Source organism: Crotalus tigris, unplaced genomic scaffold (genome assembly GCF_016545835.1).
Source record: "Crotalus tigris isolate CLP2741 ecotype Arizona unplaced genomic scaffold, ASM1654583v1 scf7180000024454.734221, whole genome shotgun sequence".
Taxonomy (NCBI): domain Eukaryota; kingdom Metazoa; phylum Chordata; class Lepidosauria; order Squamata; family Viperidae; genus Crotalus; species Crotalus tigris.
Window position 1 is genome coordinate 427,258 of NW_024100623.1, and position 12,926 is coordinate 440,183.

Genomic DNA, 12,926 nt, shown 5'->3' on the forward strand with positions numbered 1-12,926 from the left:
TCTGTCTGGAAGGAGCCAGTCAGTAGTGGCATGTATGGGTTTTGTTTTCTTCCCAGATTTATCTGACCTTTGAATCAGGTTTATTTCATTTTTTATTTGTTTATTCAATTCATTCTATTTTTTATTTCACTTATTTTATTTAGCTACTCAGAGATGCCACAGGCTGCAAGGTGGGAGGCTTTATTTAATAAATAAATAAAGATAAATTTCTGAACACAAAGTGAAGAGGAGCAGCATAACTAAAGTTTCATAAAACTTTATGGACTTTATTTATCTGTTGACAATTGACTCTCATTTTGTATGGTCCTTTCTCCAAATGCATGTACAAATTCAACCCTGTATCTGTTCATTTGATCTCTGCAAATTTTGTATTCCTTCCTTCCAAAGAAGGAAGTCTACTTTCTTTTTATCCCCCAATGTAATTTAGCTTAAAAATGTAAAGGTCAACTTAGCTTTGCTGAGAGTACAAAAAATGAAACAGAACAGTTCCCCACTCCCAGTCTAATATTTCCTGTGTGATGAAGAAAGATGGTATCTTTGTTCAGGGTGGATATCCACTTTTTTGAGCATTCTGTTTATTCTGACTCTGCTATTCAGATATGCTTCATTTTAAAGAAATGTTACCTATGAGAATCTAGATAGAATAGGGTTTACTGAAGATCATAGTATTAGTTTTTGTTTTTTGTTTTTTAAATGTCAGCAGAGATTCTTAATGGTTAGGAAAGATTAATCATGTTGAGTTTATTTCTTCAGCAGTTATTCATTTTTTTTCAATGGCAATGCAATGAAGTGTTTATAGATTCACTATAATATGAGTGTTGTTTGCCATATTCTTCAAAGAGAAAGCCAGGATCAAAGTCTTTACAACTACCAAAATGGTTTTCCGCAGAAATTATTTTAGGTTTTCCATTGTAACTGTTTTAATTTTGACCTAAATACATGATTGTGTGCCAAGCAGCGGATACATGTAGAATTTTCAGGGTGTAGTAGATATTCTCGCAAAATGATTGTATCAGAGGAAATTATTGATTCACAAAATGGAATTTTGCAACCATTGTGGTGAAACCAATAACAAAACACACTCTGCATTTCAGAAAATGATGGCTTTTCTTTTATAGACGTATGGTGCAGGAAAACAGAAGACTGTTGGATTGGAAATGGGGCAGTTAGTATTGTCAATTTCTGCTGAGGGGCTAAGAAGGATGTTTGAAGATACTATTGGAAGAAAAATCTGATCCTATTCTAAGCCGGGAGGACGCTATAGAAATGAGCTGAAAGTAGGCTACATTTTGGAAAGGAGATCTCTGTTTATTGTTAGCCAGAAACTTTTGACAACAGCATGTTTTTGGAGTGGCTGACAAAATGGAATTGAGAATAGGTGGGTTTTTATACCTTCTTTGGGGCTTTGTATTTGAGATGCCTGTTCCTGTGCAAGAACATGTCTTTTAATATTCTAATGGCTGTTGGCAGATTCCTATGGGGTCATATAGAAGTCATGGCTGGCTCTATAGGCAAAAGGGGAAATGCAAATCCTAAGTGTCTGTCCGAGCTAATCTTGTCAACTATTGGCTTGCCTAATTGTGTTGCTTATCTGGAGTCTCTGTTTGCTCTTTGCTTATGAATAGAGTGGCCCAATCTTTCTGAATGGATACAAAATCTCCTAAAAACTGGCCTCTTCGTGTTTTTGCTTGAGGCTTTTTCTATAGCAGGAAGACTGGGGCTGCTTTCTGCCTTTGTTAAGATTTTTTCTCTATTTCTCCTTTAGGGAAAATATTCTATCCTGCCTCTTTTAATATTCCCCCAAATATTTAATTCTCTAGGAGGGGTGGGTGGATGCTGACTTCCTACAAGTCTTTGAATTCTAAAATACAAAGTCAGACTTTTGTCCTCTGATTCGGGGTCTCCTAATTTCACAAAAGAAGCTGATGAAGCTCAAAAGTAAGTAAATTGGCCAAGATGTGTTTAAGCATCAAATGTCAAATCATATAGTTGCCCCAGACTTGAGAGAATTACTATATCAGCATATCTTGAAGAGAATACTCAAGTATTAGTTGTGTCTAAAAACTGTAACAAAAAGCTGGAATTTAAACTCAGATTCAGCTATGATTACTGTGTACTGTAGTGGCCAATCTTGTAATCTTCATTCTTGTTTGAAGTAAAGAAGATAATCTAGGTGGCTTGTATAGAAACCTTCTGCTGGAAAGCCAGATTCTGAATATGGTACTCAATATCTCGAAAGACAAGATCACTGGTATGTCTCACATGAAATCTGATAGAAAATAAACTTAAAACGATCAGGGAAAAATTGTATCTAAGCAAAACATCCATCTATACCACACACATAAAATGCACATTGTACTAAAACAAACCAACAATCTACTAAAGTATCTTAATTGTATTTCTTTTTTTCTTGAGGAAGGGCAGCCTGGAGCATATTTTCTTTTCTTCCTTACAGTCTTCTAGAATTCCTCAGCATGCTTTTTACTATTCCCCCATCCCTTTCGAAAAAAAGGACTAAGCCAGAAATGATCAGAGACCACAAGGACTCACTGCTTTTTCTGTGGTATCATTCAGTTCACATGCCACTGAATTCTGTTTTGAAGCTGAACAGCCAAAGTTGTCGAAAGTCCACACTTTTGCCAGAGTTAGCAAGTCAACGGATGTCATTCCTGAGTGCTCTTTTGCTGGATTCTCCCTTGTTTTTCTGGTAGAGGGAAATAATAGCAGCAAATGTAGGCACTTCCTTGTTCACTAACTTTGAAGGTGAGAAAGAGTAAAAGGCTGCTGGCCCTGACTTCATCAAAGCTTTCCCCATTTCTGTTCTACATATTGATTCGGCAGGAAAATGTATAAACCTAGCATTAAGCAAACTGAACAATGTAGTATATGTTTCTCATTTCTTCATTGCATTTATTTGTTTATCAGGCAACATTTATCCCAACTCCTCAGTTTTAAGAGGGAAAGCTAAATGCATAACTAAGCAAATTCATTGAGCAATAAAATAACAGTCTAAGCTTATATTATGGTAAATTGATGTAAATAATAATATAGAATGCATACATTTATATTAGACTATAACAAAGATAATTGCAATTGGTTCATTTAGCTCAATGTTATCTACATACAAATGTCAACAAGATTCCAGAAATCTAGTGTTCTCACCCAGGGCCTGAACCTCAAACAATGTAACAGTATAGTAGTATAAAACAGAGGTCCCCAACCGCTGGGCCATGGCCACTAGTGGGCCGTGAGGTGTTTGCAACTGGGCCACAGAAAAGGCAGGCATATGCGTGAGCATACACATGCATCCCTACTTGCACAAGCAATGGGCGAGTGCATGCATGCACAGTCCAATTGGAACTGCACATGTGTGCTTGCCAGCCACTCGCTCAGAACCATCTCTTCTCCCCTCCACCACCAGTCCCCAAAACCAGAAAGGTTAGGGAACTCTGGTATAAAAGTATAACAAATGAAAAGTGTCTTCTTCATGGACTTGGTAAGCAACAAAACTTTCTCCCAAATCCTGGAAGCAAGATATTTGGTATGCTAGCTGCTCTGTACTTTCCAGTTGCAGTAGCTTTGAAGTGACTGTCCATGCTTCAGAGATAAGGAGGTCTCTGGACTATGACCTGAAGTGGAACATTGGAATCGGTTATTTCTTAAATCCACTGAAGAAGCCTTGAAGAGCCATGGTGGCGCAGTGGTTAGAATGCAACATAACAGGCTAATTCTGTTGACTGCCAGCAGTTTGATTCTCACTGACTCAAGGTTAACTCAGACTTCCATCTTCTGAGATGTGTAAAATGAGGACCCAGATTATTGGGGGCAGTATGTTGACTCTGTAAACCACTTAGAGCAGGCTGTAAAGCACTGTGAAGCAGTATATATGGTAAGTTTAAGTGCTATTGCTATTGCTATATTCTTATCACCTGATTTTAGAAGGAACATTGGATTTTTTTAAAAAAAAAATAGGATGGTAGCCATTAATTTAGAGCTAGACCACATCACACTTGTGTAATTGCTACAATATTACTGCTATAGAGTGCTGCTGCCAGTGTGAATGCATTTCTAAAAATAATGAAGCAACAGCATAGTTGTCCAATTTTTCCATAAGGTTTATTCTGCAAAGGATAATCCTTGGGCTCAAAGATCCTGTTTTTGGAAGGTTTCAGATTTTTAAAAGAATGTTCGACTTTATTATCTACAGATAAATAAGTAAAAATAAAAATGTTAAAAATTAAAGAATTAAAAATTCCTAACAATATATTTTTACATATTAAAAATTAAATGTAAGACATTTGCTTAACCTGAAAAGAAGTTGGTAATACATTAGGAAAACTATAAGTTTTTATAAATATATATAAATTTGTGTACCCATTTCAAGAAACGAAGACTTTCTTGAAAATAAGAACAAAGAGCCATTAAACTAAATTTATTCAGGATCCAATCTGGGTTGGTCACCGGGACCAGAGGCTTAGTCTTCCGAGGTTTCAGACTTGTCCTGGAGCCCATTCTCAGGGACCGACCCAGACTGCAACATTAACCCCAGACATGTATATTCGCCTTCATTTGTACATTTATTCATTTCTTTAAAATGTTTATCATAAAAGTGCATCTCTGGTAACTTTTGAAGTCTTCATTATCAGATAGATTTTCAAGATTTGCTTACGGAATGCCCTTACATTTTTGTTCCAACTGAGAATTGTTGGACAGCTGAGAAAAAAAATGCTTTTTACAAAATTGGTAAAAAATATTAAAAATACATATTTTGTGACAAATAGTGAGTTGCATTATTTAGGACAACTTTCTAGTGAAACCGCAGCAATCCCCAAGGGGAAATATTTATTACATAGCTTTGACAATGAATACTTCGGTCGTGTTGGAATAAAACGTATTTCAAATTGGTCCAGGTCAACAGATAACTGTTATTTTCCAAATAATTCTTTCAGTTACTGCAGGCAAAGTATAACAAATGGAAAATGTCTTCTAAAATAATAATCTCAGCTAGTTTAGGGTGCAGGCCAAAGCCAAAATCTGCCTCCAATAGAAATAAAAGCACCTTCTATTTTATGCATTTCAGTACCTGAAATGTTTCATTTAAAAAGAAATACGATCTTGGTCTTTGTCAGCCCTTTGAGGTAGCCAAACAAGAAGCACAAACCATGACTACTAATACTTCCTTTATTGTAAGGTTACAGTAACAGAATCTTGCAAGACTGAAATATTTCTCCTCTCCTCTCATTTTCTTTTCTTTTTTTCTTTTTAAACTAGGGAAGGTATCTTCTGACTGTCAAGCCCCTAAAGGCTTGCCATACGAACGGGGACGGGGGAGCACGGATAACGACCTACCAACCCGGGAAACAGCTGAGCATTGCCCCGCCACGCCCCATGACTGCACCAGCCGAACGTCAACTGAGCAGACATCTCCGCGGGCTGCGCCACAGACGCCAGCGAAGCCTAAGGGAGGCCAGTCACCGACGGGGTCGGAGGACCATGAATGCCAGCTGCGCTTTACGGAAGGGAGGGCGATGGACGGGCCATCTGGGGCCGAAAGGACTGCACTCCGGCGGCCGGACCCAGCAAAGGGGGGTGGGGGGTTATCCTTTCGCAACCGGGACAGTAGGCAGGGTAAGTTTGGCGGCGGGCAACTGACGCGCAGTTCGGGCGCACGGACAACGGGGGGTGGGGGCGGAGTTCCGTCGGGGAAAGGGAAAGCACAGGGAAAGGGTGGAGCATTTATTCATTTGAAGCGGATGGTGGTTTGGAACCGGGGGCGGACCCAAAGGGTGGAGCACGCCAATATATGGCGGTGGGAGGTAACTAACACCAGTGCTGACTTTGTCTCACCTGCATAATAAAGTGCTTGTTGGGTGTCAGTGTGTGCCGGTCTTCTTTGCCTTCGCGCTACGGACGACATCGGATATTCTGACAAAAAGTCAGCACTCCACACTCTTCTAACGTTTCCCCAGCCTCCTGCTCCCACGTGCAGGCTCAGGTATGGCAGAGGGAACGCAGGGCCCCGCCCTGGCCGAGGGAGAGGTGGCGACCGACGGGGCTGCGGACGCGGTCCCGGCGGCGGAGGCGGCGCCAGCCCAGCCAGCGGTGCGGCCCAAACTGCTACTGTCTGCGGTCCCAGGACTCGACGTGGGGGAGGTAGGGGCCGCTAAGCCACAGGAGGAGTGGTGGCAAAGCCCGGCAGTAACGGGATTGCAAACCGAACAGTTAATAACGCCGAAGCCGAAGCCCAGTCTTTCGGGGTGGAGGGAGAGACGCGCCACCATGGAGGATGATGAAGACTGGAGCTACTCTACGGCCCCGGGCCAAGAGACCATGGATATATTGCGCCATCGGTTTGGCGAAGCAAGCTACAGGGGCGCCGCCGATGTGTGGCGATCGGAAGGGGATGCTGCGGGCCGCACCCCCTCATCTAGGTTCCGCCTGAGTAGTCCGCGGCTGCGGCTGCCTACTCCCACGGGTGGGTTGGGAACTCTGGGTCTCCCTTCAAGCAGGCTACCGGGCCAGGCGCACTCAGCTCAGCCGGACGGGCCCCGGGACGGGGCAAAAGGTTCAGCGAGGCCAGGGGGTGTGGAGCAGCAGGGCTTCACGGCCGGGTATCCGAACCTCGGGCCAGGCCAACCCCAGGGGCCGTGGGGTCCAGGCTATCCATGGGGGGTTCCTCCTATCCCGGTCACCTTTGATGGGAACCCCGACCACCTGGCAATGTTCTTAGGCCAGGCCATAAGTCACCTGGACCAGTTTGCACAGCTGTATGTATCCCAGTGGGCTATGGTCGGCGCCATTACCGCCGCCTTACGCGGGGAGGCGGCTGCATGGGCAGCCGACCTGTACAGCGACCATGCCCGAGAGTTGGGGAATGCGGGGCTGTTCTTGGACGCGCTGCATGGGAGGTTTGAGGATCCCACCCGGGCGCAGAGGGCCGAGGCAGACCTGCTGGCGCTTCACCAGGGGAACCGCCCGGTCGTCGAATACGTACGAGAGTTCCGGAAGTTAGCCGGCCGATTGCAGTCTTCATGGCCGGAGCGGATGTTGGTACACCAATTCAGAGCAGGCCTAGACTATGACCTACGGCAAGCCTGCGTGTACCGGGGTGTGGCCAACAGATTGAGAGACTGGTTTAGGGTGGTGGTCGAACTCGAGGCAGGCCTTAAGGCTGTATATCGAGGGATTGGGGACGTCCCGCGGCCGCGGCGTCTCGGAGAGAAGCCTCGTGAGGGAAGCCAGGACCAACAGCGGATAACGCCAAAACCACCCGGAGCGTCAAAAGAAGGCGGCTTCCGATGTTTCCGCTGCGACCAACCGGGCCATCGAGCAGCCGACTGCCCAGCACCCAGCCCCCGTAAGGGCGCAACAATTGGTAGAGCCACGCCCGTAAAGAAGACGACGGAAAGTTCGAGGGCGACTATTCAACAGCCAACCCCAGGGGCGAACAAGGGGTCTCCGGTCATGGCGGAGTCTACGGTTATGGCACGGTACCAGCTGGGAGACGAGGAGGACAACCCTGACGACGTATTGGCCGATCCAATGGTGAGTGACCCTATTAATCCATTTATCCTCCCTATAGTTCTCACGAGTCCGGTAACAGGGGTGCAGAAGGCGTGTCAAGCCTTGATCGATACGGGGTGCACGCGGTGTCTGATGAGTAGGAAGGTAGCGGTGGATAGTGGGTTCCGGATACATCCATTACCGCAACCAATACGGTTCGAACAAGTGGATGGGTCCCTGTTGGGAGGAGTCCCAGCAACCCACGTGACGGAACGGGTACGCATGGACCTAGGAGATCATTGGGAGGTCTTGCGATTCATTGTGGTGCCCACTTTGACGGAGACTGTCATATTAGGGTTGTCCTGGCTGGACAAATGGACCCCAACCATTTGGTGGGAGGGAGGGTACCGTAAGGTGCGTCTGGGGAGGGGCCCAATGCCAGAGACTGGCAGTAATGGAGGCCAGTTTCCTGAGGCTCCGGAGGTGACGGCGCAACTCCAGGAGGGGGAGGGGGAAGTAACATACCCTGAGGAATACAGGGATTTAGCAATGGTCTTCAGCGAGGAGGAGTGTAATCACCTGCCCCCTCACCGGTCAACGGATTGCGCCATAGAGTTATTGCCGGGAGTTAAACTCCCGAAACCAAGGATGTACGCTATGACATCACCAGAGGTGCAGGAACTCCGTAGATATATTGACCAGAATTTGGCGCGGGGGTTCATCCAGCCTGCTAGGTCACGAATAGCGGCCCCCGTACTGTTCAAGGAAAAAAAGGATGGGTCGTTGCGCTTATGTGTTGATTTCCGAGGGTTAAATGCAGTATGTGTTGAGCATGTATACCCCCTCCCCCTAATGAAGGATTTGTTAGCGCACCTGGGAACGGGACGTATATTTACCAAATTGGACTTACGGGAGGCTTACTATAGAGTACGAATCAAGGCTGGCGACGAGTGGAAAACGGCATTTAACTGTCCGTTGGGTAGCTTCCAGTTTCGCGTCATGCCGTTCGGGTTACGGGGGGCCCCGGCGGTGTTCATGCAGTTGATCAATCAGGTATTGCATGAACACCTATACCGCGGGGTACTCGTGTACCTAGATGATATTCTAATATACACCGCAACAAGGGAGGAGCATGTCAGTCTGGTGAGGCAGGTGCTACGGAAGTTATTGGAGGCACAACTTTATGTAAAGTTGTCTAAGTGCGAGTTCCACCGGGAGCGATTAGATTACCTGGGCTACCGTATATCGGGGAGCGGGGTAGAAATGGACCCGAGCAAGGTGCAAGCAGTACAGGAATGGCAAGCGCCCCAGACGAGACGCCAACTGCAAAGTTTTCTCGGATTCGCGAATTTTTATCGCCAGTTCATTCCGTTATTTGCCACCGTGGTGCATCCCCTCACGGAACTGCTACGGACAAGACACCTGGCGATGAGACCTCGCCCGAGCCAACGAATAGAGTGGACTATGAGTTGCCAAAAGGCATTTGAGACGCTGAAAACGTTATTTGCCAAAGAGCCCGTATTGCGCCACCCAGACCAGAGTGCTCCATTCGTAGTACAGGTGGACGCAAGTGATGTGGCAGTGGGGGCGGTGCTGTTGCAGAAGAACAGTGGGGGAGCATTGCAGCCATGTGCCTATACCTCGCGGAAGTTCACGACGGCCGAGCGTAGCTGGACCGTCTGGGAGAAGGAGGCCTTCGCGATCCGCTGGGCTCTAGCAACATGGAGGCATTTGTTAGAAGGGGCCAAGCGGCCGTTTGAGGTGTGGACAGACCACAAGAATTTAGAGGCGCTACAGACCCCGAGGCGCTTAGCCCCCAAACATGTCCGGTGGGCCCAATATTTCAACCGGTTTCGGTTCACACTGAGGTATGTGCCGGGAGGAAAAAACTTTCTGGCCGACGCATTGTCGCGGATGCCGCAGTACCATAGCAAACGGGAGGAGGTCATACAAGCACTAGTGCCGCCTCCGCGGCATGATACCGCTAAGACTGTAAGTCACAGGTCTCAGGTAAGTGACCTAGAGGCTATTAGAGCTGCCCTGCCGACGGATACATGGGCGAATAAGCATTCAGGGTGCTTAACAACTCGGGACGGTGTGGCATGGAAAGGCGGTAAGATATATGTGCCCGAGAAGCTACGCTTAGCCGTACTCCAACAATGCCATGACGCAAAACAAGCGGGCCATTTTGGGTTTATAAAGACCCTACATCTATTACGACGACAATTCTGGTGGCCCAAACTGAAGGTAGATGTGGAACGGTATGTCAGAGGATGCCACGTATGCGCCAGTGCCAAACCCCGAGTAGGGAAACCCATAGGGTTGTTACAACCAGTGGCTGATCCATCCCGGCCGTGGGAAGAGATCGCCATGGATTTTATTGTAGACCTGCCTGGCAACCGGGGCTACAACGTGATATGGACCGTGATAGATCTCTTCTCCAAACAGGCGCATTTTATCCCATGCAAGGGCCTGCCATCAGCGCGGTGGTTGTCACGGTTGTTTATTCAACACGTTTACCGACTCCATGGCATACCCAGAAGAATTGTGTCGGATAGAGGGGTGCAATTCACCGCGAGATTCTGGAGGGAGTTCGTTCGTACACTAGGGTCCTCGCAGGCGTTGAGTTCAGCGTATCATCCGAGCACCAACGGGGCGGCAGAAAGGGCAAATGCCATGGTGGAAAGATACCTCCGGAGTTATGTGTCATTTCAGCAAACGGACTGGGTGGACCTCTTGCCGTTTGCTGAAGTGGCGTATAATAACACTGTCCACAACAGTACGGGATATACCCCGTTTAAAATAGTGTATGGGATGGAGTTTAACCCCATTCCCAACCTGTCACCAGAGGTAGCTAGCGGCCAGACCCCTCAAACATGGTACGCCCAGATCACAGGGTTGTGGGACCGGGTGAAGGAAGCACGGAGAAAGGCCGAGGCCGCTGCCAAACTCCAAGCCGACAAAAGACGAGCAGAGCACAAACCGTTCCAGGTGGGAGACTGGGTATATTTAGCCACCAAGTATTTACGCTTGCAGGTGCCATGCAAAAAACTGGGGCCGAAATATGTGGGTCCCTTCCAGATCCTCAAAGTAGTCAACCCGGTGACGGTTCAATTACGGCTACCCGCCTCTCTAGGCAAAGTTCATCCCGTGTTCCATAGTAGCCTGCTCAAACCTGCACATAAAAGTCCCTACGCTGACAGAGCACCCGGGCCGGTCTCGGGGTCCCATTATGAAGTGCAGGAAGTCTTAGACTCACGTAGGCGCTATGGTAAGACCCAATACCTCCTTCGATGGAAAGGATACCCGTTGTCGGACGCAACCTGGGTGGGAGAGGAGGATATAAACGCACCTAACCTAATCCGAACGTTTCACCGTAAGTGCCCGGGGAAGCCAGGGCGAGACAGATGTAACATGGTACATTCAGCCCCTTCCCTTTCTTTTCCAGGGGGACACGTGGTAAAGGGGGCCGCATGTCAAGCCCCTAAAGGCTTGCCATACGAACGGGGACGGGGGAGCACGGATAACGACCTACCAACCCGGGAAACAGCTGAGCATTGCCCCGCCACGCCCCATGACTGCACCAGCCGAACGTCAACTGAGCAGACATCTCCGCGGGCTGCGCCACAGACGCCAGCGAAGCCTAAGGGAGGCCAGTCACCGACGGGGTCGGAGGACCATGAATGCCAGCTGCGCTTTACGGAAGGGAGGGCGATGGACGGGCCATCTGGGGCCGAAAGGACTGCACTCCGGCGGCCGGACCCAGCAAAGGGGGGTGGGGGGTTATCCTTTCGCAACCGGGACAGTAGGCAGGGTAAGTTTGGCGGCGGGCAACTGACGCGCAGTTCGGGCGCACGGACAACGGGGGGTGGGGGCGGAGTTCCGTCGGGGAAAGGGAAAGCACAGGGAAAGGGTGGAGCATTTATTCATTTGAAGCGGATGGTGGTTTGGAACCGGGGGCGGACCCAAAGGGTGGAGCACGCCAATATATGGCGGTGGGAGGTAACTAACACCAGTGCTGACTTTATCTCACCTGCATAATAAAGTGCTTGTTGGGTGTCAGTGTGTGCCGGTCTTCTTTGCCTTCGCGCTACGGACGACATCGGATATTCTGACACTGACACATTTCCCCTGCCCTCCCTTGTTTCTATGGGCTGAGGTACTTTTTTGCATGATGGCTGTCCAATTTCTTTCTCCTGTCTCCCAAGCTCAATCCTACACACTATTACACTGTTCAACCAAATCAAAATGTACTTCACAGTTTTCCTTCTGATCCTGAGCTCCATTTGTTTACTTTTCTGATCATATGGCAAATAACTGGGCGGTGTGTTTAAAAGAATCAATGTCTATATTTGGTAGGTTTCTTGGAGATGATTGCAAAAAAACCATAGCTGGTTCTTTCTAGGTTCTCATGTCCAGCATGCTACTTTTAAGCAAAGCTCACTAATTAAACTAGAACAAGCTATGTAATCACCTTCAGCCTCTTCTAATTAATGCCTGTAAACTATTAGGCTGGCTTTTATCTCTACTCCCTGCAAGTTCCTGCAAAACTGCAGCTACAAATACAGGTTGTGCTTATTGGCAGCTTGGAAACTAAAGAGCTTGAAGACCCTGTGAAATAAATCTCCCTGTGAATCAAAAGAAATAAACTTTATTTCTTGCCTTTTCTTTACCATCCCCTCAAAGAACGCATGAAATTGTGTACTCTGCATCTGCTCCATTTCACATTTTTACAGTCCATAAATGATACATGCATATTCAGATATCATATATTAGTACTATACTTTATCACTCATTTCCCTCACATCGTAATTAAGTTTGGAAATAAAGTTAATAGAACACTTATTCCTGGGGAATAGAAACAGACTGTGATGCAGTCTCTGGTGTAATAATGCAGATCTTGGTACCTGAGACAGATTGTGCCTGGGTAATATTCATCTTTTTTTTCCCTTAAAGTAATTGTCTACATCTAATGAATTCTAGGGAAATAATGAAAATTTGATGGATAACAGTGTTGATAAGTTAGCACATATAGAAAAGTTTTCCTAGCTGAAAATTTATTATTCTTTGAACTCATGACTCAACAATGCATTTTATGTACTGAAAGTTGTCCCCTATTTAAATACAACCTTTAAATATTTGATTTTAAAAAATATGAATTGAAACCTAATAATTCTTTGGAATACATCTGAGGATCTTAGTTGTTTCCTTTAATGCTGCATTGATATGTTGCCCATATTGTTTAGTTCTTATTTTCACATAAACCCAACAAGAGACCTGAAAGTTGTTCAAAGGACCCAGATAGACCCAGAAGGGTTTAAACTTAGGGATCTCCTATCTGAATGGATTAATGATTAATGACATCCTGTGTTTCTTCTAGTTTCAAAACATGGAATTACTACATATTATATTTTCTTAGCTCA

At 46.5% G+C, this 12,926-nt stretch overlaps 1 protein-coding gene across 3 annotated transcripts in view; it reads left to right on the plus strand.

Annotated features, from left to right (window-relative positions):
- Window positions 1-11,565, plus strand: part of LOC120303066 — a 41,017-nt gene extending 29,452 nt beyond the window's left edge. For all 3 annotated transcript variants that reach the window (XM_039332203.1, XM_039332205.1, XM_039332204.1), the window contains exon 4: window positions 5,272-11,565. In XM_039332203.1, the coding sequence (XP_039188137.1) occupies window positions 5,998-11,544 (5,547 nt within the window). In that variant the 5' untranslated portion in view covers window positions 5,272-5,997 and the 3' untranslated portion in view covers window positions 11,545-11,565. The remainder of the gene's footprint in view (window positions 1-5,271) is intronic.
- The last annotated feature ends 1,361 nt before the right edge of the window (window positions 11,566-12,926 follow it).